We start from the raw sequence: 26,257 nt of genomic DNA, 5'->3' as shown, positions 1-26,257 counted from the left end.
TTTATCTCTCACTATAAACCGAAATTTCGCACCCTTTTGTGGAAGAATGCTCGCAACTTAAGCACGCATGAATTTAAATTGGTGTCAAGTTGATTTATGGAAGAACTATGAAAGAGGATAGTCGTTTGAACGGCAAGTGGCCAGACAAGCCGACCTCGCCACCGAACGAAATCCAGAGAAAAAGAAGATGCTTCCGAGTCTACGTAATCCAAAAGAAGAATGAAGTTACCTAGAAAATGAGAACTTTGGTGCAAAGCTGACCATGTTTAACAATTGGGTCCACATTTTATTCTACATGCAACTTTCCTGTTACATTCGGGGATTTGCAGGACTATCACAACTTTATGTAAATTCCTCACGGGTTTACGTCCGCTTCTGAGCAGAGCTCTTTAAAGCATTCCTTCTTGCTTCGTTGGATGAGATTTCTGTCTATGCACTGGAAATCGATATTGATCCAAAGAACTAATGGGCCTCTTACCCATTAGGTGTTTGTTTCCAGAGAACAATACAATTCGGTTTCATAATTTCGTTCAGTTTTGCTGCTTTTAAAAACGAGGAGACAACATTTTATACTTGCACTGAACATTTTTTATTCATCATTTATCATTTTATTTTTTCTACATTTTCGAAATGAAATTCCTTAAAAAAAAATAATCATTTTATATTTTTAGGTAATTCATGTGACTGGTCACATGGTTATGAATACATCCGGTGATCGCACTTTAATTGGAATCGGTCGCCCATTACCGCATCCATCTAACATAGAAATACCGCTGGGCTCGGCGACATTTTTGACGAAACACTCACTAGACATGAAGTTCACCTATGTCGATGACAAGTATGTAACAATTCTCCATATTATCATTTTTATGATTGTTTAATGAATTATTTTTACTTTTTAGAATGCTATCGCTCCTTGGCTATCAGCCAGAAGACCTGCTGGGCAAATCGCTATATGACTGTCATCATGGTGCCGATTCGGAAAGTCTCATGACAACATTCAAGAGTGGTGAGTATCATAAATGGATGCGTGAAGATAATTTGTGAGTTGTTTTTTCGTCTCCTGGATCGCACACGATGATGGGCCATAATTAATGGATAGATTTCAATGGAGAGAAATGGATGAGCGCACGTGTGGTTTGATACTGCGCGATGGAGACAAGAGGAGAGTGTTTGGAAGGCGCTTATAATTATTATTAAAAAAGACAAACACGTGGAGGAGTGGCGGAAATCTCGATATCAATTCGTACTTAAATGTTTAACTCAACAATGTTTTTCTGAATTCCCAATTAGTTTTCAAAAAGCTCATAATAAATTAAGGTTGTTTTTCCTCTTTAGTGGTCATCGTTGACTGGTCTCTAATCATGAATCTCATCAGTAATCTGAATTGATATTTGCGTCCAACAAGGGAAATTATCTAACAAAACTAACTTTATTACTGCGACCATAAGAATATGGAAGGTTATAACTTTGGTTTTCTGCATGACCTGCCTCGATCCTCCTCGGTTCAGTGATCACATCCCCCAATTTTGAAATTTGGAATCGATTTGCGCTTCTAAAATGTAGATTCAGATTCCCACCTTAAGGTGTCAAGAATCAGCCGAAAAATTGTGTGGCGACTCTTCAATAATATTGATTATATTCGACTCCCAGACAAATAACATCAAGAGTTCTTTGGGTCTTCTTTGATCAATAACTTTGCAAAGCAATATGAAGGCGAATATAAACATCCATGACAAGCGGAACTTGAACTCGGGCTAACAAGATCGAGAGGCTTGCACTCAACCATCAAGGGGGGAAGGGTAGGTCAATAATTTTAATGGCGAAATCAACCATAATTCGGAGGAACGAAGGCTATCACGACAAGTTCATAACCCTATGAAGATTACCGCCCACATTCATTTACCACTTTGATTCACAAAAAGCTGCACAAAACCTTGCTTACCAAGGTAAACTAACCCAACAACTTTACACACATCCTTCCATCCTTACTTAGCCTACGCATTCAACTTGTTCAGTCTAGTCTCGAACCACGAAAGAGCAAACAAAATCTCCCTTTCTACTCTCCCAAAGGAAAGTTCATTTACTCTCTATTACCGCCAGGATTTTCATCAACTAAGAAAAGGGTCATATTTAATATTCAGCCTGAGGAATTCTATGTAAAATTCCATGTCATACAACATGTTTTCCGATTATAAAAAGCATCCTCACTTGCTGACTGAAACCAAACGACCTTTTCGAAATGGATGGCGACAGTGGACGAGTTTGAATTTTATTAAAATGAATGGACACTTGGTGACTGGGTGTTAGGGATACAAAATGCATATGAAATTTGGTCCTGGGGACCTGAAATGTTTTATGGGCTGTGTAGCAAATGGTGATGAAATTCTAGTCAGAATGATAATGGTATCGAGTGGTCGAGCGTGTCATCAGGTTGTGGAGCTCATAAAGTTATAATTAATTTAAATATTGCTTTTGTTTCGATGTGGACACAGGTTTTTGAATCGTAAGAGTTGTAAAGTGTTTGGCAATTTATGGGAAATGTTGCAAGTAAATGAAGGTTGTGGGTGGTTGCAGATGTGTGCAGTTTTTGGTTTCAATTTCGGAAAATTTGTTCTCACTATCTCTTGGGTAAGATACCGAAATGAAAAAGTCAGGGGGCCAACTTCGCCACTTTAAGCTCGGTATTGGTAGCTTGGCTGCAGCAACTGTGATTCTATGCGCTGATGAATCAAGCCAGTGTCAAGTGACAGTGGTGGAGTGCAAAATATAATAGGTTACAGATAATCTGAAACAAATGAACCCATTGTTCACGGCACATTCGGAGACATTTTGCTGACAGCTTGTCCGAGGTAATTCCTCATGAGTTCCAAAACACTGTTGGATCGTCATATACCCCATAAACCATAGCCATAGAGGCAACAGACTACAGCCATAGACCCTATGGCGTATCCCGCAAATGAATTGTCACCCTTCCTCAACATGTGACCTAACCGCTGCCACTTTCACCATTCAGGTTATAGTGACCCTTCTTTCCTCTTTTTTCAAAAGGGCTTGGAATCGTTTATGGCGAAAAAACAGTTCTAAATGTGCCAATAGCCGCTCAACTCTAGGTTAAAAATTAGATTAAAATTTTGACCTTCTGTCTCGGACCATGATAAGTCAATGCTGGACGAAGTGGAGTTCCTGCTGTAAGTCTTAGCTAGTCTCACTTTTTTTATGTTTCAGGTGCCCTAGGGTTAGGTGTCGTCCTATGTGTGCCAAGTGGTAGTATTAAATTAAGCGGCTGTCGAAGGATAATTCGTTGTTCTTGATTATGTCCAAGGTAGAGAAGTAGATGGACTGGCGTGTCTTAAGGTCTGCAGTGAAGACAAATGTTCTTCTGTAGATGTTCCTAAGTGAGCTGCTCGACACTGACATTGATGCCTTTGCTGTCAATAAAGAGAGCAAAAACATGATCCGGGACTCGTGCCACCATTTTGAAGGCCCTAACGCAGAATCCCTCTGGCAGGTTTCTTCATTCTATTTACTATGGCAAAGACATCTAAGTATGAATAAAGGCTCTTTGCGTATGAAAACATTGGAGCCGAACGGGTTTGTCTCATTTACTTCCTGGTGATTTAGGTATATGTCTTCAGACAGAAGTGTTTCCTCAGGTTTCCGAAGAACAATCCCATAAAGTAATTCAGCCGCCTTCATCAAGTGTCGGATGCCCGTTGACCTAGCTTGCGTGACGCATGATTGCTACTTTCAAAAAACCATGCCAGTGCTTTATCATACGGACATACTCCAAGTTATTGTTCTGGTTTTTTTGACAATCCATCAAGCGAGAGAGAGAGTTTTAGCAGGCAGCTGAGATCCCTGTTGGGAACTCGAATCTAGATATCCAAGTCGAGTAAAAAGATTCTGTAGTTGTCTCGTGGGTCATGTCCCTGATTTGTGTAGCTTCTGGTTATCTCGTGTATTTGTCAATCATAGTAAGAATCCCATTAAAGGCGCGCCAAGTTAACGCTCATATGACTAAGTTGCGTATCGGGAAATTCAATGTGCTTTTGAGGTAGTTCGTTGTGTTTGACAATTTCGCTCTTTTGGAAGGAGTTGCAGCAGCCAGTCCGTTGTGTGTTGTTGGCTCTGGTCATTGACGACCACTGTGGTATGACAGGCTATATGTCAGAAGGTTGGTTCGTTGATGCCAGGTTTCCTTGGATTTCGTAATCTTTGAGTTGGGCTGGAGTTGTGTTCTCGGTTGCAACGAGACTGGCACGTCAATGTTTTCGACAAATGCAATCCAGTTGTTTTGAAGAAGTCTTCCCTGATTTGTGCTTGAAAATATCAACATGTTTGTGGTTCGTTATGATAAGACGTTTTCGAACCTCAGTTAAGGATTGCACCAATTTGATACCGCGTAAATTACTTGCGATTCCCAATCTAGTCTGTGTTTCGCGGAACTTCTTGAAAAAAATCCCGATGGTTGGATATTTTGCAATTGCTCGGGCATTCCTTGTATCTGAATCGCCGTTTTTGAGTATATCCATACATATGTAACGATGCAAACAACAGGTGGCAGTTACTTTTGATGACGCTGATTTAAGGGCACAGGCGGGGCACCGTTTAACGAATTGCTTCTTCTCTAGACGAAATCGTTCCCTTTCAGAGAGGACTCTTTAGTGCCCGGCAGATAAAGGCTCCAAGGAACATGGCCAGAACGGGGGTACCCCAAAGTTCGCTATTGGGTCTCCTGCTTCGGAATGTTATGTGTAATGGAGTGCTTCTCGCCCCAGAGGGCATCGTGGATGACCTGGTTGCAGTTGTTGCAGAGAGTAGAGGCTATAGTTGATTTAAGAGAATGTGGAGGACTATGCGATCAGTAAAAGCGGTGAAGATTAGGCTGGAAAAGACCGGGCTAACCCTGATGGATGAGAAAACGGTAGCAATCTTAATAATGAACCGCAGCAAGAGGAACACTGTCAAAGTGGACATGCGGTAATCTCTAAACTGGCTATCAAATTCCTGAGGCTAATTATTGGCGCAAGATTGAGCCTTAGGGTATACGCGTTAAAAGGCAGCTAGTGCCACCGCGTTACTTATAAAAATGTAATGTGCTGCTTTGCTCGTCGTGTGTGTGACTGGAGGCACTTGAAAACTCTTGGAGAAAGAAGCTGATTGATGGCTCTGAGGGTGTGAACCAACGCGAGTATTGGTGGTGGCGGGTACGATCCCAGTCGAAATTCTAACGAAAAAAATGAGTGCGCTGTACCATGCAAAACGTAATGAGGGGCACATAGAACGCAGGAATGCGGTAAGGTCGGAGTCGCATGAACTCTGGCAATGCAGATGGGACGATCTTTCGAAAAGTCGGTCGAGGCTTATGCTAAAATATGGGGACACCAACTACCGTATAACCGAATTCCTCGCGGGACATTGCTGTGGGTTGGATAATTCTCCGAATTGTCCTGTATGCAACCGCATATCGGCTAGCTCGTCGAATGCTTCGCGGTACATCACAAGACTGGGAATGGGTGACGGTAAGGATACGCGAATAATGCACGAATGGGTGTATGTGAATGAATAAATGGATTCAGTAAGTGTGGTGAATAAGTTCCGAAGTTATCTGCTTTTTCATGGACGCATGCCTATAGGGAAGCCTGCAAGAACTTCAAGCTCGCCATCCAGCGGAGTAAGGAGGAATATTTTAAGGAACTCTGTTTGGAAGCAGACATAAATCCGTGGGGTAGTGCCTATAAAATCGTGACAGGACGATTCAGAGGCCGATCATCTCCGCAGATTACGTGCACTATGTTCTTGTTGAAAATAATCCAGGGGTTACTTCCCCAGCAAGGGGGGGGGGGGGTACTGACACCTTCCAACGTCCCTTGAATGTGACCCCGATTCCATCAGCCACCAGGGATAAATTGCTGAAAATCTGCAGTCGAATATGCGACAGTAAAGCCTCGAGTCTAGACGGCATATCAAACTGGCCGTCAAATGTAGACCGGATATGTTCGCGGAGCTGTTCGAAACGTGCATGTCCGAGGGTATCTTTCCTGCACCATGAAAGCGGCAGAAGCTGGTGTTGCTGCCTAAGGCGGGCAAACCTCCAGGAGAACCGTCCTCCTATAGACCTATATGTCTTCTAGACACTATGGGGAAAATGTTGGAGCGGGTTATTAATAATAGATTACTCCCAGTCGTTGAGAACCAAGGGGACTTTTCAGATAGGCAGTATGGGTTCCGTAAAGCCAGATCAACCATTGATGCAATCAAAATGGTTACTGGCTTGGCCGAAAATGCAATTCACGAAAGGGGTTGTACAATCAAATATTGTGAGATGGTGACCCTGGATGTGAGGACTGTATTCAACTCGGCCAATTGGAACCTTATACGAAAGTCTCTGGCGACGATTGGTGTTCCTACCTACCTCGCTGCTATTACCGATAACTACCTTCAGGAGCGGCCACTCTGGTATAATACCGATGATAGACCCAAGGAGTACATTGTCTCGGCGGGTGTCCTACAAGGCTCCATACTGGGCCCACTACTGTGGAACATCATGTATAATGATGTACTTAACATTCCGTTTCCGGAGGGGGCCATGGTGGTGGGTTACGCTGATGATATAGCACTGGTTGTGATCGCAAAGCATCTCGAGGATGCTGATCAGTGTTGTTAAGGCTTGGTTAGAGAGTGCTGGACTGGCACTCGCGGAGGAAAAGACGGAAGCGCCTGCATTAGAATCGGGAATCGTATCATCACTTCCAAGCTATCAAATACTTGGGGGTGATGATAGACGGAAAACTTAATTTTAAGCAGCACATAGAGCATACTTGTGAAAAAGCATCCACCACGAGTATAGCTCTGGCAATGATGATGCCCAACGTAGGAGGACTGCGGCATACTTGCATGCTGCTCATAGCTAGGGTGGTGAGCTCTATCATGCTGTGTCCAGTGCCAGTTTGGGCAAAAGCGCTGCATGCTTTAGGCAATGCAATACATGAGAATAGCCTTAAGAGTGTGTTCTGCCTTCAGGACCATCTCAGATGATGCAGCGTTCGTCATCTCGAGAATGATGCCGATTGACATCCTGGCAATCGAAATAATCAATATTTATAACACCAGGTCCACCTCTCCCTTATCGCAGGTGAAAAAAGCTGAAAGGGAAAGATCCATAAGCAGATGACAACAGCGATGGGACCAGTTAGAAAAGGGTCGTTGGAGTTACAGGTTGATCTCTTCCATCGGAGAGTGGCTGGAGAGAAAGCATGAGGAGATCAATTATAATCTCATCCTGTTTCTCATCAGCCATGGAGGATACTGTCAATAACTGTACAGGTTTAAATTGGACACCTCATCTAATTGCCCAAACTGCGACGGGGTCCTAGAAGATCCAGCGCAATGGTGGAAATGGTTCGTGGAAGAGAAGAGGAACCTAGAGGAAAGTCTAGGTGAAGTGCTATCACCGGAAAATTTTGTCCGGACAATGATAGCGTGCCCGGAAGACTGGGGTGCGATCAATTCCATGACCGTAGTAATCCAGGATAAACTGCGCTTTTTTACGAAATTCTCAATATTAACGGAGATATAAGCGTTTAAAATTTTTCCCAAGATTCCTCCAAATTTCAGAAATTTTTCTGGCACCCAGACCCCCTACCTTATATACCATTTTGAAGCTCAAACCCTCTACCAATAGTAGTGATCACAAATGATCTGCGAAAAGCAGAAAAAGTGAGGAAGTCGTGGTTACGAACCCCGTGGGTAGACGGAAAAAAACCTTATTTGAATCGGTTCAATGTCTGTCTGTCTGTCTATCTGTCACACGCACTTTTCTCAGAAACGGCTATATCAATTGACAAAAATTTGGTGGGAAGGTGGGAACTGTGAACGCCCAGACATGCAGTGAGTGATATCCTTCTACGTTGAGATTAAGGGGGGGGGGCATACATGCAAAAGGGGGTGTAACATTTGTTTTTTACCGAATATAGTCATGTTGGGTATCTAATGAAAGGTCTCGATTAGTACTTTTCAAAGTCGGTCTTAATTTTAAAATTTGTTAAAAAGGCGGGGAGTGGGAGGGGTGGAAAGTGATGATTTCTTTAACGGACCCATTCTCAGAAACTACCCAACCGAAAAATCTGAAAAAAAAATTCATGAAGCTGCCTCTATATGGTGCCCAGGCCTCAAAATATTCTCCATATCCATATCTATTCAAATTATGCAATTATGGCAAATGGGGTAACAGTCCAAGGTCAAGATTCAACGTCTTGAAATTTGTTGAGCCACTTTATTTCTAGATCGTAACGATATGCTAGAGGGCGATATGGTTTGCACTGCGCTTATCCGAGCTGATAATAATTGCAGTCCTTCAACACATGTAGAATAATAAAACCTTTTCTTAGCTCCAGGAAAATTCCAAGAGAAAACCAACGAATGCCTAATTAACTAATATATTTTCAAAAGAAAATTCAACCCACCTAAAAATATCTAGAAATTTCTGTTAAGATTTTCAATTTCATTAAAATAGGCTGGATTTAATCACCCAACCGTTCAGTAACTTGACTCCAATCTAACCGCCAGTTGGGAACAAATTACAGTCCCTGCGGACTAGAATTTAATTAATGGTCTTCATCCACAGAATTCAGCCTGGCAATCTCTCCCATTTCTATCTCACCCCTTTCTTCCTTTCTCATCATATTTTCGCTTCTTATCCACTGGAAATTGTCCCGATTCAATCCCTTGACCTACCCCCTAACGGCAATAAACTATATTTTATGTAGCGTAGGAAAATTTCTCATCTTTTCAAAGTTATTCATTTGGTCTTGGGCTTTTTCAGTTAGCGGTTTTCGTCGCTAGCCTATGCCCGTCCACCCCCCACCACTATTTGCGGCTACAATTTCCTGTCCTCCACTTCCAAACAATGTCCTTGGGAATATCTTCTCGTGGGACTATGCGACACGAAGGAAGCTGCTAAGGCGGAACAATGTCAGTTTTCAACATTCGGGAATTGCTGCGAAAGGGGAGCTGACGACAAAAGAAAAGATAGCAATCAAATAATACCTTTTCGGTGTCATTATTTTAAATTAATAGCAACTGAAACGAACATTTAGAAGAAATGGTTTGAATTTAATAATGGGAAAACCAGTCGCAGTGAGAGCTCGGATGAATTAAAGCATTTAAAGATATTTTTGGGGACTGGATGCGCACTTTTAGATAAATGGTAATTGTTTGTTTTAGGAGCCTCTAGACTGTTATGAAATCGGTTAAAGAAATATGTTTAGTGAATCCTGGAGGCCTTTCTGGAGGCAGACTCATGCAGATGGAGGAGACTTCTAAGGACTTTTATCAAGTAACCTTGGGGGCGAAAAAAATATAGTGCCAGGAAAAATGCACATAATCCATCGCAAAGAATTTGAGCTCCATATTCATGTCGTCCTAAAGCAACACGAAATTCACTTCTATCTTCTATGCTTCAACTTCCCTCCCCCCGAACCTCATCCAGTAGTAATATCAAAGTCACATGTATGTCTTGGAAACCTGTGCACGAAATTTATTGACTAAAAGTGTCACGTACACTTGCTATGACTCGAAAAATATCTGTCCCTTTTTGCAACCAGTAAACATATCAACAACATTGCGAGGAAGAACTCGGATAAAAGTATTCGTGAAATGACAACAACATGTTTGCAAAAGACATTTTTAAAAGCGATACACCGAAATATACGAAGATGTTTATCAAACAGAGAATTTCATCTGCCCACAATGTGTGATTTGATTTGATTATTTACCTAAATTTGGGTTTGCACGAGGTATAGGCGGATGCAGCGGGTGGTGGTATTGAAATCTGCACCTAAATCGTTGGAATATGTCATGGTTTTGGCATGTTGTTTTCTTAGAAGTGAGGACATGATGTCTTCTATGAGAAGAGAGATTCTGTGCTTGGATGGGCTCAAGAAAGGAAAGGTATCCAGCTCATTCTTAAAAACTACTTCAAGGGATGTGAGAGATACTTTGAATTTTTCCTACGTTATCCTGCAAGGAAAACTATTGTTCGAATATCCCATCTTTCATTTAATTGTATCTTGGAAAAGATGGAATTTTTTGGGGGAAAATATGGTTGCTTCCATGCAGGCCCGTTTGGAGGTCACCCTTAAAAAGGTACTAGCAATCACCGGCAGCAGAGGACGACTAAAGAAAGGAAAACGAAGAGTGGATAGCCGTCAAACGAAAGCAGAAAGTCGGCATCCTAATTGCCCAGAAAATGCTCTTCCTGCTCGGATGTCCTAAGAGAAGTTAAAGGGGGTCATCAATTAGTATTATAGATATAGGTGCTGCTGGAGAAAGGAAAACGAAGAATGGATAGCCGTCAAACGAAGGCAGAAAATTAGAATCCTCATTGCCCAGAAAATGCTCTTCCTGCTCGGATGTCCTACAAGAAGTTAAGGGGGGTCATTAATTAGTATTATAAATGTAGGGGCTGCTGTGACTAGAATAAGGAGGACAAATAAGGGCAACCTACTTTTGCAGCTCAAAGTGATTGCAGGACATCAGATGTTGAACATGCAGGTTCGAGTTGGTAATGTTTTGGGGGAGGGGGCATTAATTAACTGCTATTTTCAGGCTTGGGCGAGACTACTGCTAAAGATGACTTTCACAGAAAGTTGATGAGGTAGTTTGATCTCCAGGAACTGAAGGACTCCGCTAGAAAAGAGATCAGTAATGCATACGGCGGAAGTACCCTAGGTTCTAGGAATCGGTCACCAGTTATCAGTGCCGATCACTTCAACGTCTACTTCATAGAGTCGGGCAGTAATGTAACAAACCGTAAAGACCAAGTGCTACCAGTTGCATTGCCGTGACTACGAACGATCCTCCTAGTTTTTGCCATAGAAGAGCTAGCTCATTAGGAGACCTCACTTTTGCCGGCAATAAGGACAAATCCTCCAAGAGAAAACTGATCAAAGCTAGGAAGACTAGCAAACCCGGACGCCAATTCCTTCGATAGCTCTGAGATAGGATGTACCCCTAAATTAGGGAGTCTCCTCGGTAATTGCAGAAGAATTGTCCCGTACGTGCCCGTTTTTAGAACTGGAAGACACAGCGAGAAAGAGAGTTGTTCAAATTATCCCAAACCGCCAAGCTTGGAAGGTAAATACTTACCAGTAGTGATGCTAGCTGCTGGTGGAAGGACGAAATTACAGTCCTATAATGTCGAAAAAGGGGATGCATGTAAGCACATCCGAGGCAGCATGAAAAAGACCGTAGGGAGGAGCATACTACTACTTCAAACAGCGGTGGAATCCAACGAATGCGTGATATATCCAATCACTCTGGTTATCTCGTAGAGGGGCAATAGGCCTGGCACTGAGACGGGCTTAGATGCGCACGGCAAGGAGATAAAGTAATTAAATCTAAAAAAATTGTACGTCAACCAGGCGAATAAAGTGATGCTCTGCTACCATGATTGCCATCTTCCATATTTCGTCCTAGAGATGAGCACATGGGGAGTTGAAATGCCAGGCTCCGTCAAATAACTAGTTCGTTCCTGGCTATACTTTTCGCGTCGATAAATTTCATATGTAACAGGTGAATGTTAATGGTGCTTAGTGTGTCAACCACGCCTAAACTCTATTGTTGAAGGTTCCCTGAAATGCGCTTCAACTCCTCACAGGACTTCCCGAAACACTTAAATGAACCGGAGATCTAAACTCCGCGCGCTCTTCCCAAATGATGCGTTGGTCATTGCAGCTGGATCCAGAGCGGAAATCGATCTGCTTTTTGACGATCAATACTCTACCAATTGTCACACTTAAATCGGTCTTCGTACCCTCTTTAAAATTTTAGTGATCATCCTCTTTTTCCACTACCTGGGAATGATCTTTCCAGAATTTCTATATAAATGTGCCCTTCTTTCTAAGGAACGTAAAACGATCTACACGCGCAAGGTAGAAGTTTCAAGGGAGGTGGTTGTTCGTGAAGAATGGAACATACACCACACACGTCAGGGGACGTCAGCGACTTTTAACGGGTCGCTTACGGTACGGGGTATGACATCCCCGAGGTGACCGAGTAAGTAGTTGTGATTCCCTAGCTGGCAGTACACCTGCGTCCTAAGTAGTACCCTTGAGAAAACCTCTCGGTGAAGAGCGGATCGTGAATGACCAGTATACGTCGGGATACACTGGGAGTCCCCGGAGTCGTCGACAGCTCTCTGTCGACGTCGATGGGGTGATGTGAGCCTAACTTTCCCAAGGTGGTAGTTGTGACGTTTATTAGGAGACAACCCCTTCGGGACCCTGGTCAGGTAGTGCGCATTGAAATGGTGTTAGTATATCGCGTTGCCTCGAGCAAGCGGTGATTCGTCCGTGAATTCTGGGATCAGCTAAGCGTGGGTCAGGCTTCAGAGAACTGGGGTACACCTGTTCCTGACTATTGGGGCCTGCTCCCTAGCGCACGATGCGCTGGTGAATTTGCCATGGAGAATAAACCTAAATCGACAAAAAAAAATTGATGAAATAAAAGGGAAGGAGGGAGGGCTGAATGCATTCGGGCGCAGCACAGAAATGCGTCGTTCACCGCAACGATCAGCGAAGGAGGCAGCCAATGCTAAAAAATCCGATGTGACACCAGGACTCCCAAATAAAGAGAAATCCTTACAAAGTGGTGCGACTGACGGTGCGGGAACGGAAACTCCAATATCCTGTAGTGCCCTTGTTCTGAAAAAAAAAAATGCAGTCAGAATCGCTAGTCCTGAGCAGATAAATTCGGACACGAACCGAGTGCAAGTGAAGTCAACTGTCCTAGCTAGAGCCGAAGGTTTAACAGGAAATGCCCAGCAATGGTGAAGTGTATGCGGTCGGTAACATTCCTCCAGAGGAACATCAGCAAAGCCGTCAAAAACGGGCTGATGGAACTGGAGGAACTATTGGATCGGATCTCCTTCTACAGGCGAACGCGGAGACCAGTGGAAGACGATTGGAAAGTAAAAAGACCCGCACTCTCCGCTGAGAGCGCTGCTAGCGGCAAACGGACAACGGGTGGCCCACTGCAACTGATTACGCCGCCAGAGACCCCTCTGCCCAAAGACAAGGAGGCTGCAAACCAAAAGCAAGTAGTAGGGAAGACGAAGAAACGAAGAAGGACTAGACCGTCAGCTCTGCTAATTAAGCCGACGGAAGGCAAGACATTTGCTGAAGTCCTTAGCGAAATCCGCTTAAGGATGAAATCCGAAGACAGCGGAGCAGAGATGTCTTTCATACGGGAAACGAGGAGTGGTGGAGTTCTTGACAAACTGGGCCCAAAGACGGCTAACAAGAGTACGTTCTGCGAAGTGATCAAGGGGTTATTGGGAAAGAGGGCTCTTGTTTCCATGTGCTCTCTAGAAATCCGGGATCTTGACTGTCTCACAGAAAAGGTCAAAGTGGAGGAGGCGATAAAGCATGAATGTCCACAGGTAATCAATGCCCGGATCGGTATCCCCTCTGTAAATGCTCGAGGCCAAAAACTCGCCATGGTAGAAGTCCCCGAGAATATACGAGGAAACTCCTTAGCAGCGGGAGAATCAAAATTGTAACTTGCAAGAGACCGGACAGGAGGATAACATGCCGGAGATGCGGCCAGGTAGGTCACTTAGCGAAGACCGGCAATGAAAGCGAAAGTTGCGTTCTCTGCAGGGATCGTGGCGCATCTGGTGAGAGCGTCGCACACACTGCGGGCTCGGGACGGTGTGATTTCTTGGGGATTTTAACGTGAGTACCTGTCTCGTGGACTTAATCTTAAGGCACGATTGATTTTGTGACCACAATCAGAGCCCCGCTGTGACAAGCAACAACGACACCAGTCTATACCAAGTGTATGGGTCAGCATTCATACTGGTGGATGCAAGACCTACCAAAATCGCTACCGAACTAAGGAATACGCCACCTGTGTTGAATCGCAACACCACGATGAGACCCGAACGTCTCTGTTCGCTTGAACCCAATCACAACCCCCATGAAGCTCCAACTAGGGAGCCAACCGTAAACAACCAAGCTGAACGCACACACAACAGGAATTCTCTTGAGGTATGTGAGTCCAGGGGCTATTCCGATTCCCATGGTACCACTATACCCCTGGTAAGGTTTCGTGACTATTGCCACTTCAGATGAGTCCCCGTGCAGATTCGGGTCTGGTCGCCCTAATTAGGCCTTTGCAGCATTCGCCTACTGCATCCCGGCCGGGAAGCCAATGCGATACAGCGTCTCCCGGTGCCACCACTATGGAGGTTCTCCTCGACCACTTGGTTTTGATTCAACCGACAGGATTGTCGTCCCGTCTTCCTCCCCGCCACCTTTGAGCACCAAATCTCGGAAGCTCGGGACGGTGGCCAATTTTTCGGGTGGAACTGGAAAGGGCTAGGGCGCGAATGCCATGATCCGCATTTTATAAATTAACATGCACCGGAGTGCGGCCGCTCGCCAGTTGCTAGCACAGTGCAAACCAGCGAGCAATATCGAAACATGGACCCAGCTTCATGTCATCTTAACTTATCGGGTGCCGGTGTCATCTGGGTTCGGAACGACGTTCCACTTCATGTTCTTGCCGAAGGCCGAGGGAATGGCTTTGTTTGGATTTGGTGTTTAGGGATAACGTTTTTTAGCGTTTATCGGACACCGAATGGAACGCACCGGCTTGACGGGGGACGCCGTTTAGAGCAGGCAGGGGCGATTTCTGGTAGGCGGTGATTTTAATGCAAGGACACTTGAATGGGGCATGCCTCAGTCGGACTCCAGAGGGAAACGGATTCTAGAAATGACGGCGAGAACCGGGCTCGTAGTTTTAAACACCGGATCCGCGACACAAGTTTTCGGCGCTCAGGCTGTGAAGGCACCATTCCTGACATCACTTTTGTGTGGGAATCTCTGGCACCATCGGTGGACGGGTGGCGAGTCCTGGAAGACTTCTCGGCAAGTGATCACAAGTATATCGCTTGACGCTACTTGTCGGCGAGCATCAACCCGACGCGCCCCCTGCCTGTGGAATGTCGCGAGGGTAAACATCGGGAAATTCGTTGAAGCTCTCGGAGCAGGCAGAGCAGCGCTGGATGGTGCTCCGGGGGTAGTAGCGTCGCAGCTGACACTGCCGTAGGTTCAGTGATGAAGCTGATAACGACAGTGTGTGAGGTTCCATGTCCCAGAGGGGCTCCAGTCGTGACAAGCCTTCTGTGTACTGGTGGACGGCAGAAATTGTCGACCTATGGAGAGAATGTCATAAGCTCCGCCATTTGGCATAGCATTTACACGCCAACGAGGAGGCATCCGCCGTAGAGGCAGAGTATAGATCAGTAAAAAGGAGACTCCGCAGGGCGATAAATAAAAGCAAACTTCGCGGTTGGCAGAACCTTGTCAACGAGGTGAATGAGGACCCGTGGGGACTTGACTATAAGCTTGTCACCCGGAAAATCAGGGCTTTGCGAAAGCCCTGCATACTAAGTACCGACCAGATGGACCGCAAATATGATTTTTATGTCTTGACAGTATCCTTAATAATTTCGCTCCCATAGGGGGCTGAGAAATGAGAAAATGAGTTTAAGTGTTACAATGCCTATAGTCTGCCTTATTCTCTTCTCACGTTTGAAGATATCACGTGAAATTTCCTCAAATCTTAAATTCTCTTATTCACAACTTCCATACGCATCCCTTCATTCTCTTTCTAAACTCTAATACGGCACGTAAATCACCCTTGCACAACCTTACACCAACTTAAATATCCTCGAATCTCATTTCACATTCAATGCTATCGTCATGATTCCAATGAATTTCCGCCGTGTATAGCATCCAGCTATCTTCCTATGAAATTTATCTAACATCCACGTCTTCCAGAATGAACCTGAGAAAGGAATACTACCGCTGGTCCTAAGATATACGGCATGGCACGTCCCAAAAACAACAAATGGAAAGCAAAAGCAAACTGAATTCAAAGTCGAGGAGCGATTTGAAGCGGAGTCAAAAACCCAAAAGCCGAGGGGTGGTGGGAAGCATCCACCAAATCCTAGTCAACTATTGCACTATCCTTTAAACTGTTTGATACGTTTGTTAAGTCTCTTTGCCAGGTCGTATGTTATCCGAAACTATCCTGGCGTTTGTCTTATTGTTATTAGTTTTTATCTATTCCATTTGAGGAGTAGAGAATGCACGGAGGGAAAAAGGACGAGGGGCGAGCACGCAACAGTGCAACAATCTGAGGATAGTGGATTAAAGTGTCTAGCGAGAACATATTTAGCCAAGATTAAGTATGGACACGTATACATATGTGAATGCGCTTCGTATTGTCTATTTCTAATGCTAACTTACAGCGTTTAGGAGCGTGTTCACATATTGAATGAGTGAACGTGTTCCAAGGGAAAAGGAGGGGGATTCATTGTGCTGTTGGCCACAGTAGAGATCGAAACGATAGCGAAAGGGTTGATTTACTTGCACTGGTTCCTGCTAGACGGTATCCTTTCCCCCAATTTGATCATTTCATGGAACAAATTGACTCACATTTTTACCAATTCTGAGTTAGCCCTCACTCTTTGTCCTGGAGTCGAATCAGTCCCCCACTCTCGTCCTGAACTCTGAAGTAAATAACATTGACCAGATTGTATCTCAACCGAAAAATATCCAGTTTTTCCGACTCTAATGCTTGCGTTGAACTATTTACTATCAAGGAATGACGCAGGGAAAACAAGAAAGTTGTGAATAGTGTCAAGGGAAACCAAACTCCTTGAAGTCCCTGCTGTCAAATCAACCTTTAGATCTAAACTCCCTCCTGGCTCCCATTGTTCTAAACTAGTTACGACATTTGCTACAGTACCTTCTTAAGACTCGTGTTAAACTACTCTTGCAGAAGATACGATTTCTCCTTTTACAGGATATTTACCTGCATTCCAAGAAAGCAGATGTCACACCGACTGTGTACCTTGGGTAATGCAATGATCCACTTTTCGATTGTCGACTCCCACTATATCCTGCGAGTCACAGGATGCCCTATTAACTACATCATACAACACATGGATCACATGTAGGAGTACTACCTTCAGAACAGTTTGTTCCGAACCTTATGCTGTAGCTTTCCAAGGACGACATCCATTGACATCCTAGTTAACCCCTACGTACATATGAAGCTCGCCTTCTGCGTTAATCAATCCTTTTCCCATATTGTCTCCAGCATGATGATTGCCGTGAATGGGTGACGGTTTGATTATGCTCAGAGGGCACATATGAGCTTGCAGCTCACGTACGTTTAGAATGTACCGAAAGGACTCATCTGTGTAATGCTATTTACTGGAAGCGTCGGTGCATGAGCTCAATGTTAATTCAGACCCGAAGACAGTCAATTAGATTTCGATTATTTGGTGCATTGTCTTGCGGAGGATGGCAAGTTTTATCAAGTGTCTGTACGTTTTATTAGCCCAAGAATTCGTACGACTCTTGACGTCTGTCCCTGAGATGGTTTCAAAGTTGCCGCCGCATTGCCATAAAGTGTCCTTATTTGAATTCCAGTATTTGTTCCTGTCTCTCATGCACTGCAACATTATCTAATTAGTTTCCTAACTCGCATGCAGTTTACTGAATGTTCCGCTCAAACTTGAGCAGTTCAACTTAATTGTTTAATATCACAGAGTCACTTTCCGTCTCCTCACATATCCTGCTCCCAGAGCTCCTCCTCCTGTTGGTCCATTCTCACGCATCTGTTTGTTGTAACCCAACTCAATTTTGTGCTTTGAACGAGTTTAGCAAAGTGGAAACGAAAAATGCAATGTTCCGTGGCCATAAAGGAATTAAAGAAGTGAAATATCCATCGTGCTCAGACATAATATAGAAGTCATTAACTACCCCTGCCTTAGTTGTCCTTTCCGTTCGGCTCCTTCCATCTCTGAGTCCTGCACGGAACTTTTTTTTGCCGCTTTCCTATAAAACCCTTCACTAGTTCCTTTTTTGGCTCCCGTCAACCCTCCAATCCTACCCTTGTTTGGCTTCCTCGGCTACGATCCTGCTCGGGGAACAACACCTTTAATTGGACTGTTCGCACGAATTAAAAAGTTTTTTAAGTAATTTCGTAAGACTTTGATTGTTTAACTTTTCGTAAAGCGATTTGTCGGAGGAAAATTGATGACTAGTCGTCGTTACCGTTTCTAGTTCTCGGTTCTCGCGCGTAAGTTTTATGGGGGTAGTTGGGGAAGTTTCGAGTGCAGATGGCAGAGAGAGGACGGAATTTCATTCACTTTGAGAAGAATAAATATTGGAAGAAATGGAAAATTTTGAAATGTAGTTGAGTGTCTTTCCCTGGGAGGATATATTAAGTCTAAGTGGAGCTGTCACATGTTGCAAGAATGTTTGGAGTAATGACCTCCTTTGGGTTTTTCTGTGTGCTTGAGATGAGAAGAACTTGGAGAGTTTATTAAAATTTCTGTACGATTTGCTTTTGGTACCACTTTTAGACCGGAAAATCATGGCCCTTCTTCGTTCTGGGGGGTCTGTACAGGATTGTTGTCAGAGCTTGACGGTAATGACTGTGAACCAGAGGCACTCAGCCCGAACCTCTGTTATAATTACCCGTTCATGACATCCCTCCAAGCAGTACACTTAAAGTAACTACAGAAACTGTCAGAGGAAAAACACATGATGTTTTGCTGTACTCCGTACATGACCAACAGCATTCCTAAGATCACCTGCAGTAAAGTTGGAACCTTTAGCTTCTTACTTAGGAGAGGGCTATGCTGGCTATTCTTTCGCCAACTCTGATAACAAAAATTTAAGTCTATTTCTTAGCGACCCAGAGGACAAGCTTCATCACCCGGCAATCGATTCGAAAACTCCAACTGCGGAGAACTTTGGCCCATGTCGTTGCGCAAAAACTCTTATTCGTTCGGTCGGTAAAACTCAACCACGTTTGCACAAGCAATCCTGTGGATTGCCTACAATCGAGCTGAACTCAGTTTTTTTCGCAGACGCAGCTTCGGTATTTCCTTCAGGCTAAACAAGGCTTAAAGACCAGATTTGCAAGGGCTTCAACTGGGCGATCCAACGTTTTGACAGACAGTGCCGTAGGCATCGTTAGTTTTCGCAGGCGATTGTTCAGACTTCAGTGACCAGTGAGCATTCGCTACGATCCGGAGGTTCTCCTTGGTGGGATTTTTCAGAAAACCCTGGACTGCTCAATTACTGGTAAGTTCACCCAGTAAAATTCTCCTTTTCAATGTCATAGGCATGAACCCATTTCCGGCTCTACAAAATGCCTCTGGCTCTTATAACGGCGTTACTGCTCCTTTCCTGGCCAGCTTGTCAGCTCCCTCATTCCCTTCTAGCTCAATGTGGCTTGAAACCCAGAGTGTCCAGACCTTTCTGAATGAGCCGAACGTATTCAGTCTCTCAAGGCATTCCCATACCAGTTTAGAATTTACCTGGTAGGACCTACATAAGTGCCTTAATAGCTGCTTGCTTGTCGGTTACAATAGCAATGTTCTGCCCCTATAGCTCCTTTGGAGGTTGAAGGAGGTACATCTGTCTATGGTGTAGATTTCCTCCTTGAAGATGCCGATATGCTTACCCATTGTTTTCCGTTGTCCGTTTTTCCTGGATCAATGACTATGGTGCCTGTTCTCACTGCAGTAAGGGATCCGTCAGTGTACCAGGTAATCAATTATTGGTTTAAGCCGTATATCAATGCCACGCTCTCCCAGCTTGCCCAGTTGCTCCAAAGTGTTTCAAACTTATTATTATTTCAAACATCGTTGTCATGTTATCCCTTGGTATCAGCAATTCGTCGCCAAAAAGAATATCAACCTTCCCTCGATTTAGGTAGCCCCCGCCTCAGTGGGGCTGCCGGACATTCCGAAGATCTCTTTACTTGCATCTGTATGTGCAGATAGAGAGGAGTCAGCCAGAAGGACCTCTAGGTCCCACTGATACACACGCAAGCCAGTTTTTGAAGTTTGTGTAACTCCCTGGCTGTTGTTCGGCGGGCTTACCGGGAACTGTGAATTTTTATTTAGTGATTCCACCTTCTTGTCTCATCATCGATTTGGTGAGCTATTTACCCGTGTGTGTGTGTGTGTGTGTGTGGTGGGGAGAAGCTACAGCTTCTGAGCACTCAGGCCGTGTTGGCCCATTGTACTCGCGTCCCCCGTCTAACGGAATATTCCGGATTCGTTAACGTATCGTAGGATTTCCGTTAGTGGATGTGATGCTACCCGTCGTAATTGGAGAACATCGGCACCAAAGATTTGATGCCTGATACGTCCATAGGCGGGGCATTCACATAGGAAATGCTCCGTGGATTCCGCTTCCTCATTACAGGAGGGACACGTATCATCTTCGGTAATTCCTATTCTGAACATATGCCCAGCTAGTGAATTATGGCCTGTCAGAATGCCCACAATACACCTGCAAGTCCTCCTGCTTTTCGACAGGATAAACTTTGCGGTACGTATGTTGGGTTCTGGCAGGAAAAGTTTGGTGTGTCGAGCAGCATTAAGGCTCTGCCACCTGTCATCTATTTACCCGTGCTCAAAAGCCACATCAGGTTCTCTATCCTGTTCGTCCATATAGAGCGAAACACAGTTTTTGCATCAGGCACACTGGCATTTCGTGACAGGAATCTATTTGGAATTTCGAATTCGCTTTTCGCTTCAGTAACCATTTTTTCATCCTGGCTACAGAAGCCGACTATTGTGGTCTGTTTACGCTCGGAATTGGGAATAATCGGTCATTTGGCGACTTTCGTTTCCATAGGTACGGTTGCCATGCATACTGAGATCGTCGAGGACCATAGTTCTCAAGTTATCTTCGCCATGATTACCTGCTTCACAGAACGTTGATAATAGTCTATGTATAAAGCGACAATGACACAGCGTTCATCTTCGCAGAAAGTATCTGGTTATTTTGCAATCGTCGCAAGCAAAAACAACAGGCCTTGGCGAAGTTTAGCATTATCTAACATTTCATCTCCCCACATGCTCCTTGTCAAGAAATGGGAAACAGCGATCAAATTGGCAAAGCATCAGCTGATTCGCCTACCACTTCTCCATGTGGCGACCCAGATGATGCATCCAGACATTTCTTGCAGTTCCTCCGCGTCGATTGGATATCACCAGCATATGCAAAAAAATCCCTGTGCAACTCTACTGAGGAACCTCTCCCACTAAGGATTCACCCTATCTCAGAGCAACACCATCTGGAAGATCGAGTACTTATTATTTTCTGTAGCTACTAACGATCTTACTGACCTTTTTCCCATGATGTTAGTCATAACCACTCTACAGAACTTACCAAGGGTATTGATGGACGCGTTTGCTTTTCTTTTTGGCCTTGCCCAATTTCCTTTTCGAGGCTTTATATGCATCCACCAGATGGTTTGATGATCCATCAGATGATCTTTCTGTAGCTTTGGTATCTTGTTTTCGCTTTTAACTATTCGTTTTGCGTCGGTCTGGTCTGATTATGCTTCAGGTTGAGGTTGCATAATTTGGAAAGTCTTCAGACCACCCCCCGCGGTGGAGACCGAGTTCGAACGGCCCAAGAGTGTGTAAGGCCATGTTGCGGGTAAGTTCACCCAACTGACGAGGATCTGTTCGCCTGCTGGATGGATGAACCGGAACAACCATCTGGAGATCGTGCTCCCTGAACTGGAAAAGGTGATCATAGGACCCCAAGCAAAGGTGGAACAGCATGCACTAAGGACTGCTTGGCCAATGAGGAGGTCTCCAGTATGCAAATTCTGAATAAGCAAAAAGGCAGAAATTTGCTGGAATCCTGTTCAAAAGACAGTACCAGAATGTCGTGAAGAATAAGGAGATCGATACTATTATATCATTGAACAGGATGAAAAGGAACTCGCTAAATACCGGGCGATTGGAAAGGAACACGAACAACTGGGAAACCAGCAGAAATCGAAACCTACCGCTTTTAAGCCCAATCGGTCTAAAAATGAGGTCGAATAACAAAACAGAAGAATCATAATATGCAATGACTCCAACGAAAAGCAACCTCTGCAAACAGTGAAATGGCAACGGCCAGGCGACGAAGCCCGCCACTCACGTGACCAGGAGTGACTTATGAATGATAATTCCGCTAACGGCAAACTGGCGCCGAAGATTTGGGCCAGTGTTGAGGCCAGGTTATCGGAGATCGATCACTTCTTTTACAGCAAAAGCGAACATGGGCCAGGGCATGCATCCCTTGCTTTAATTCCTCCCAGGTGATTCGTGAATCCCTCGACATAGCATAAGAGGACCAATTCTCAAGCGACTTTCTCGATTTGTGCGCCAATAAAGTCTGTGGCCCCTGAGAAGTAAAGTCCAGGGTAGTCCCATACCACGAAATTTCTAAGAGGCCCCAGGATGATCAAACGAAAGGAACCCCAGGAAAACAACCAACCTTTTCTACTCTGAGAAGGCGGACAATGAAGTGCAATTCGGAATTAGGAACGCGAAAGTCAAAGTGTTCCGCTCCGCAGAATTGGGAGACAACCTAGATCCAGTCGATGCCGTCAACAAGTTTTTGGAGGCGATGAAGATCAATGGTCCGAAGGAGACTGACGATCTCCCTTCGCAAGCAGATCATGTTGGGGGTAGCGAAGATAAATCTGCACAACATCGACTTTACATTAATGCAGGAGCCCTAGGTCGCAGGAGACCGAACCATCAAAGGACTCTAAAGTAAATATTTCAATTTCCTCCACAATCCAAGAAAGATTCATCAGGGCAGACCTAGAGCGTGTATTCTCGCCAGAAAGAGCCTGCTCGTCTTTCTGTATCCAAACCTGAATTCCTGAGACCTAAGCGTGGTCAAATTGGAACAGGGAGGAGCGGGAGACGCACATATCTCCTCGGCTTACATGGTTCATGACTGATCAGCTCCACCAAAAAATCTACAATATTTGACCGCTACCATGACACCAAAGCAGCCCAATCAGTTGATAGGCCGTGACGTCAATGCAAGGTATACACTTTAACGCAGCCCGGAAATCTACGAAAGAGACCTCCCTTTGACTTTATTATTAACACAAACCTACCCATGTGTAACAGGGGCAATATTCCAATCTTGCACTTCTCTAGTTCGGAGAACTATGACGGTTGGGGGAGAGGTCCTTGATATCACTCTACTAACCAACAATGGAACTTTCAGGGTGAATAATTGGAGTGTTTAACAAAAATCCTTCTCAGATTACAGTTCGATACTTTTCAGTCTTAATCTCTCTGTAGAGGTCTCCAATCCTTTCAAAGACCCTAGGAGGATCGACTGTACGAAGGGAGGTCAAGTTATTAGGAACAAACTCATTTGAAATAATTTAATCGCTAGAAATACCCCCTAATTACACTCAGAGGAACCAAGTCTCTGATGATCAAAATGGTATCATCGGCACAATCGATGAATTGGTCTCAAAGGTCGGGACTCTAGAAAACGTTTTTGGAACCACCTTCAAAGTCTCATACCCTGCAAAATACAACAAAAAGAAACGGCCACCGTGGTGGAATAAAGATCTCTGCAACCTAAGGCATCTGATCAGAGAGGTCTTGAAAACCTGCTACAGACACAATTATTGCCAGGCATACAAGGACACCCTGAAGAATTACAAGTCGGTAACCAAGCCATGAAGTGGTCCTCACTAGACTATTCAGAACCTTGAAATCACTAGCAAGTCTGCAAGACTCAGTAATATTATATCCAAGCAACACCCCATTCTTACTAAAGACCCCATTCTTTCCTAAGAAATGGGAAGGCTCCTGGTCGAAATATTCTGGTCAGATTCCGAAGCTGTTAGTTCATACCCACTTCCCCGCCAGCGAGGACAACTGTGAGCCAGAGCTTTACCTGGATGATATGGAGCTCCCGCGGTGGAAGATCATTAAATTGGTAATTACCGAGAATAAAATCAGCGAGGCTATTAACAGTTTTTTTTACATAATGCCAGCCATACTACATGTGTGGTGGCGTTGCTTATAGAAATCCTTTTCGGATACTTACCACGCTTTTGGATACGGCCACACATGGTTTTCGTACCGAAAGCGGGGAAGCGCGGCCACAAATCCGAGAGAGAATAATCTAATCTGAGCTGTGAGTTGAAGGATACCCCGAGACGGCACCATCTCTCCGGTGCTCTGGTTGATAGTGATGGATGAAAATCTACAGACATAGACGGGAGCGAGCTAACACGAGTTTGGTGATATCAGAGATTTTTCGACCCATTGTGAATTGTGACCCTGTGGGCTGTAAGATGCGGACTCGGCATAAATCCATCCAAAACGAAGCTGCTACTATTTAGCACCAAGATCAGTAAGACCAGGGTATCCAACTTCATCACCCGCGGCTAAATAAAAAACAATCGGGTATGATCTTGAATTCTAAGTTAAATTGGAGACTAAACAACGAACTGAGGTTAGTCTACTATGCCTAAAGGAGGACTTTTGTAAGAAAACGGGTCTTCGGACGAGAGTGATTCTCTGCATGTACACAACTCTAGTTCATTCCATTCTAACGTACGGCGCTGAACAGGAAGTACAATAGAATCAAACTTAATAAAATTCAAGGAACCACGTGTGTAGGTGCTGCCGGGGTTCCGCGGTCCTCTCCAACAGATGCCCTCAAGATACTCCCGGGCTTTCTTCCCCTGGACCTCCAGTTAAATTCTAGAAGAAGTACCTCGAAAGTTCTGGACATCCACAACGGACTACGTCACAAACAAGCCGAGCTACACGAGGGACTTTACTGTGGACTTTCCACCCAGGGCAAAGGGTAGAACCGAGAAAGGAGAAGTCTTAAGTGGAGCTGTCACATGTTGCAAGAATGTTTGAAGTAATGACCTCTTTCGGGTTGTTCTGTGTCCTTGAGCTAACAGAAACTTTGAGTGTATTCAAATTTCTGTATGATTTGTTTGGAGACTCATTTTGGAACCTGGGAAAAAATGTCTCAGTTTTGATCCTGGCTAATCCTTGATGTGATTGGCTTAATTTTATAAAGCCGCTTGGGTCATAAGACCTTAAAGTGCTCCCGATTGGTATGCCGATTTAGGAGGATGCCCTTTTCACACGTATTGAGGTCTAATAGTCGCACCCGGTTAGGTGGAAGCTTTTTCTGTTTGTAACGCTTCTATGTCTAGTCCAACTAGGACCTTAAGAGCCCACAGAAAACATGTTCTGGACGAAAAAATTTAAGAGAAAGTTTCTCCTCAATTGGTCCCATCCATCATCAAATGGATGGCGGAATCGCAATTAGCCTTAAAGCAAAAGAAAATATTTTAAGTTTTGAGTAGTATCTTGAGGTCCTCATAGCTCGGGGTCTTTGATCTTTTCTCACTTTTGTCTCTTTCGAATAGCTGGCGCTGAAAAGTATATGTTATTTTGCTTCTGACTTAAGCTTCTCCATCACTATATTTCCAGGCCATAGGTTTGCCTTCAACGTATCGTTCAACCCTCTATTCTAAGCTTCGAATCTGGGTCAGTAAAGTGGTAGTCTAGTTTCCCTGTGACTTGTACAAACCCTTCTGTAATATTAGGTATGAGTTCGTGCGTTAACTGACCCTTCAGAGACTCAGCCTGTCTGTGCTAGCAGTGATTATACGATTACATCGTAGATGTATGGAGGCTACCTCTCGGTCGGGGTCGGTTTAATCCACTCCAGTATCTCGTTCGCAGAAATGGCGAACGCTAGCCTGGAGACAGACAGTTGTTTTGGTGGGGAAGTCACTTTTAACCTAGAGCCACTGGCACGGATGGATGAAGTACTTAGGTTTGGTGACAGTTGTGCTCCGACTCGGAATCTGCTGCGGAGGTTATGGATATTTTCCTGTTGAAGGCGCGCAGGAGTGAGATTGTAATTCCTCCTGTATGGGTCCCTGAATCAACGATGCACAGCCAACTGAAGAATCGCTTATGGAGGCAAGCATTGTAGATAATAGGTCCGGCATGAACCTTTGAATGGAGCTGTTTGTTTTCAACTCAGCTTGAAAGGCCTGTAGTAGTGATTCCTGAGAAGACGTTGAGGCCGCACTGTTAAGTATAGCAGGAACCGTATTTTATGAACCCAAGGTGTCTTCGGATGACTTCTTATGCCGCTGTGTACACGCTGGTAACGACGACTTAGTTGATTGTGGAATTTTGGGCACTGCACGTTGTATTCTTCCACTCAGATGGTTTTCGACTTCCCAGTCTAAATTCTTTCTTCGTTTTGGGAATATGAGGGCCACTTCGTAAAGGATGTGGCTATTACTACGCACAAACGCTTTTGGCAGACTGGGGGTTTGGCTC

General features: G+C 44.5%; 1 protein-coding gene across 3 annotated transcripts in view; it reads left to right on the top strand.

Moving 5' to 3' along the window:
• Positions 1-26,257, top strand: part of LOC119651282 (protein similar) — a 549,699-nt gene that overhangs the window by 177,176 nt on the left and 346,266 nt on the right. For all 3 annotated transcript variants that reach the window (XM_038054794.1, XM_038054793.1, XM_038054791.1), the window contains exons 5-6: positions 672-838; positions 903-1,009. In XM_038054794.1, coding sequence (XP_037910722.1) covers positions 672-838; positions 903-1,009 — 274 coding nt within the window. The remainder of the gene's footprint in view (positions 1-671; positions 839-902; positions 1,010-26,257) is intronic.

This window comes from Hermetia illucens, chromosome 3 (genome assembly GCF_905115235.1).
Source record: "Hermetia illucens chromosome 3, iHerIll2.2.curated.20191125, whole genome shotgun sequence".
Lineage (NCBI taxonomy): Eukaryota > Metazoa > Arthropoda > Insecta > Diptera > Stratiomyidae > Hermetia > Hermetia illucens.
This window is presented reverse-complemented; position numbering and strand designations above follow the sequence as displayed.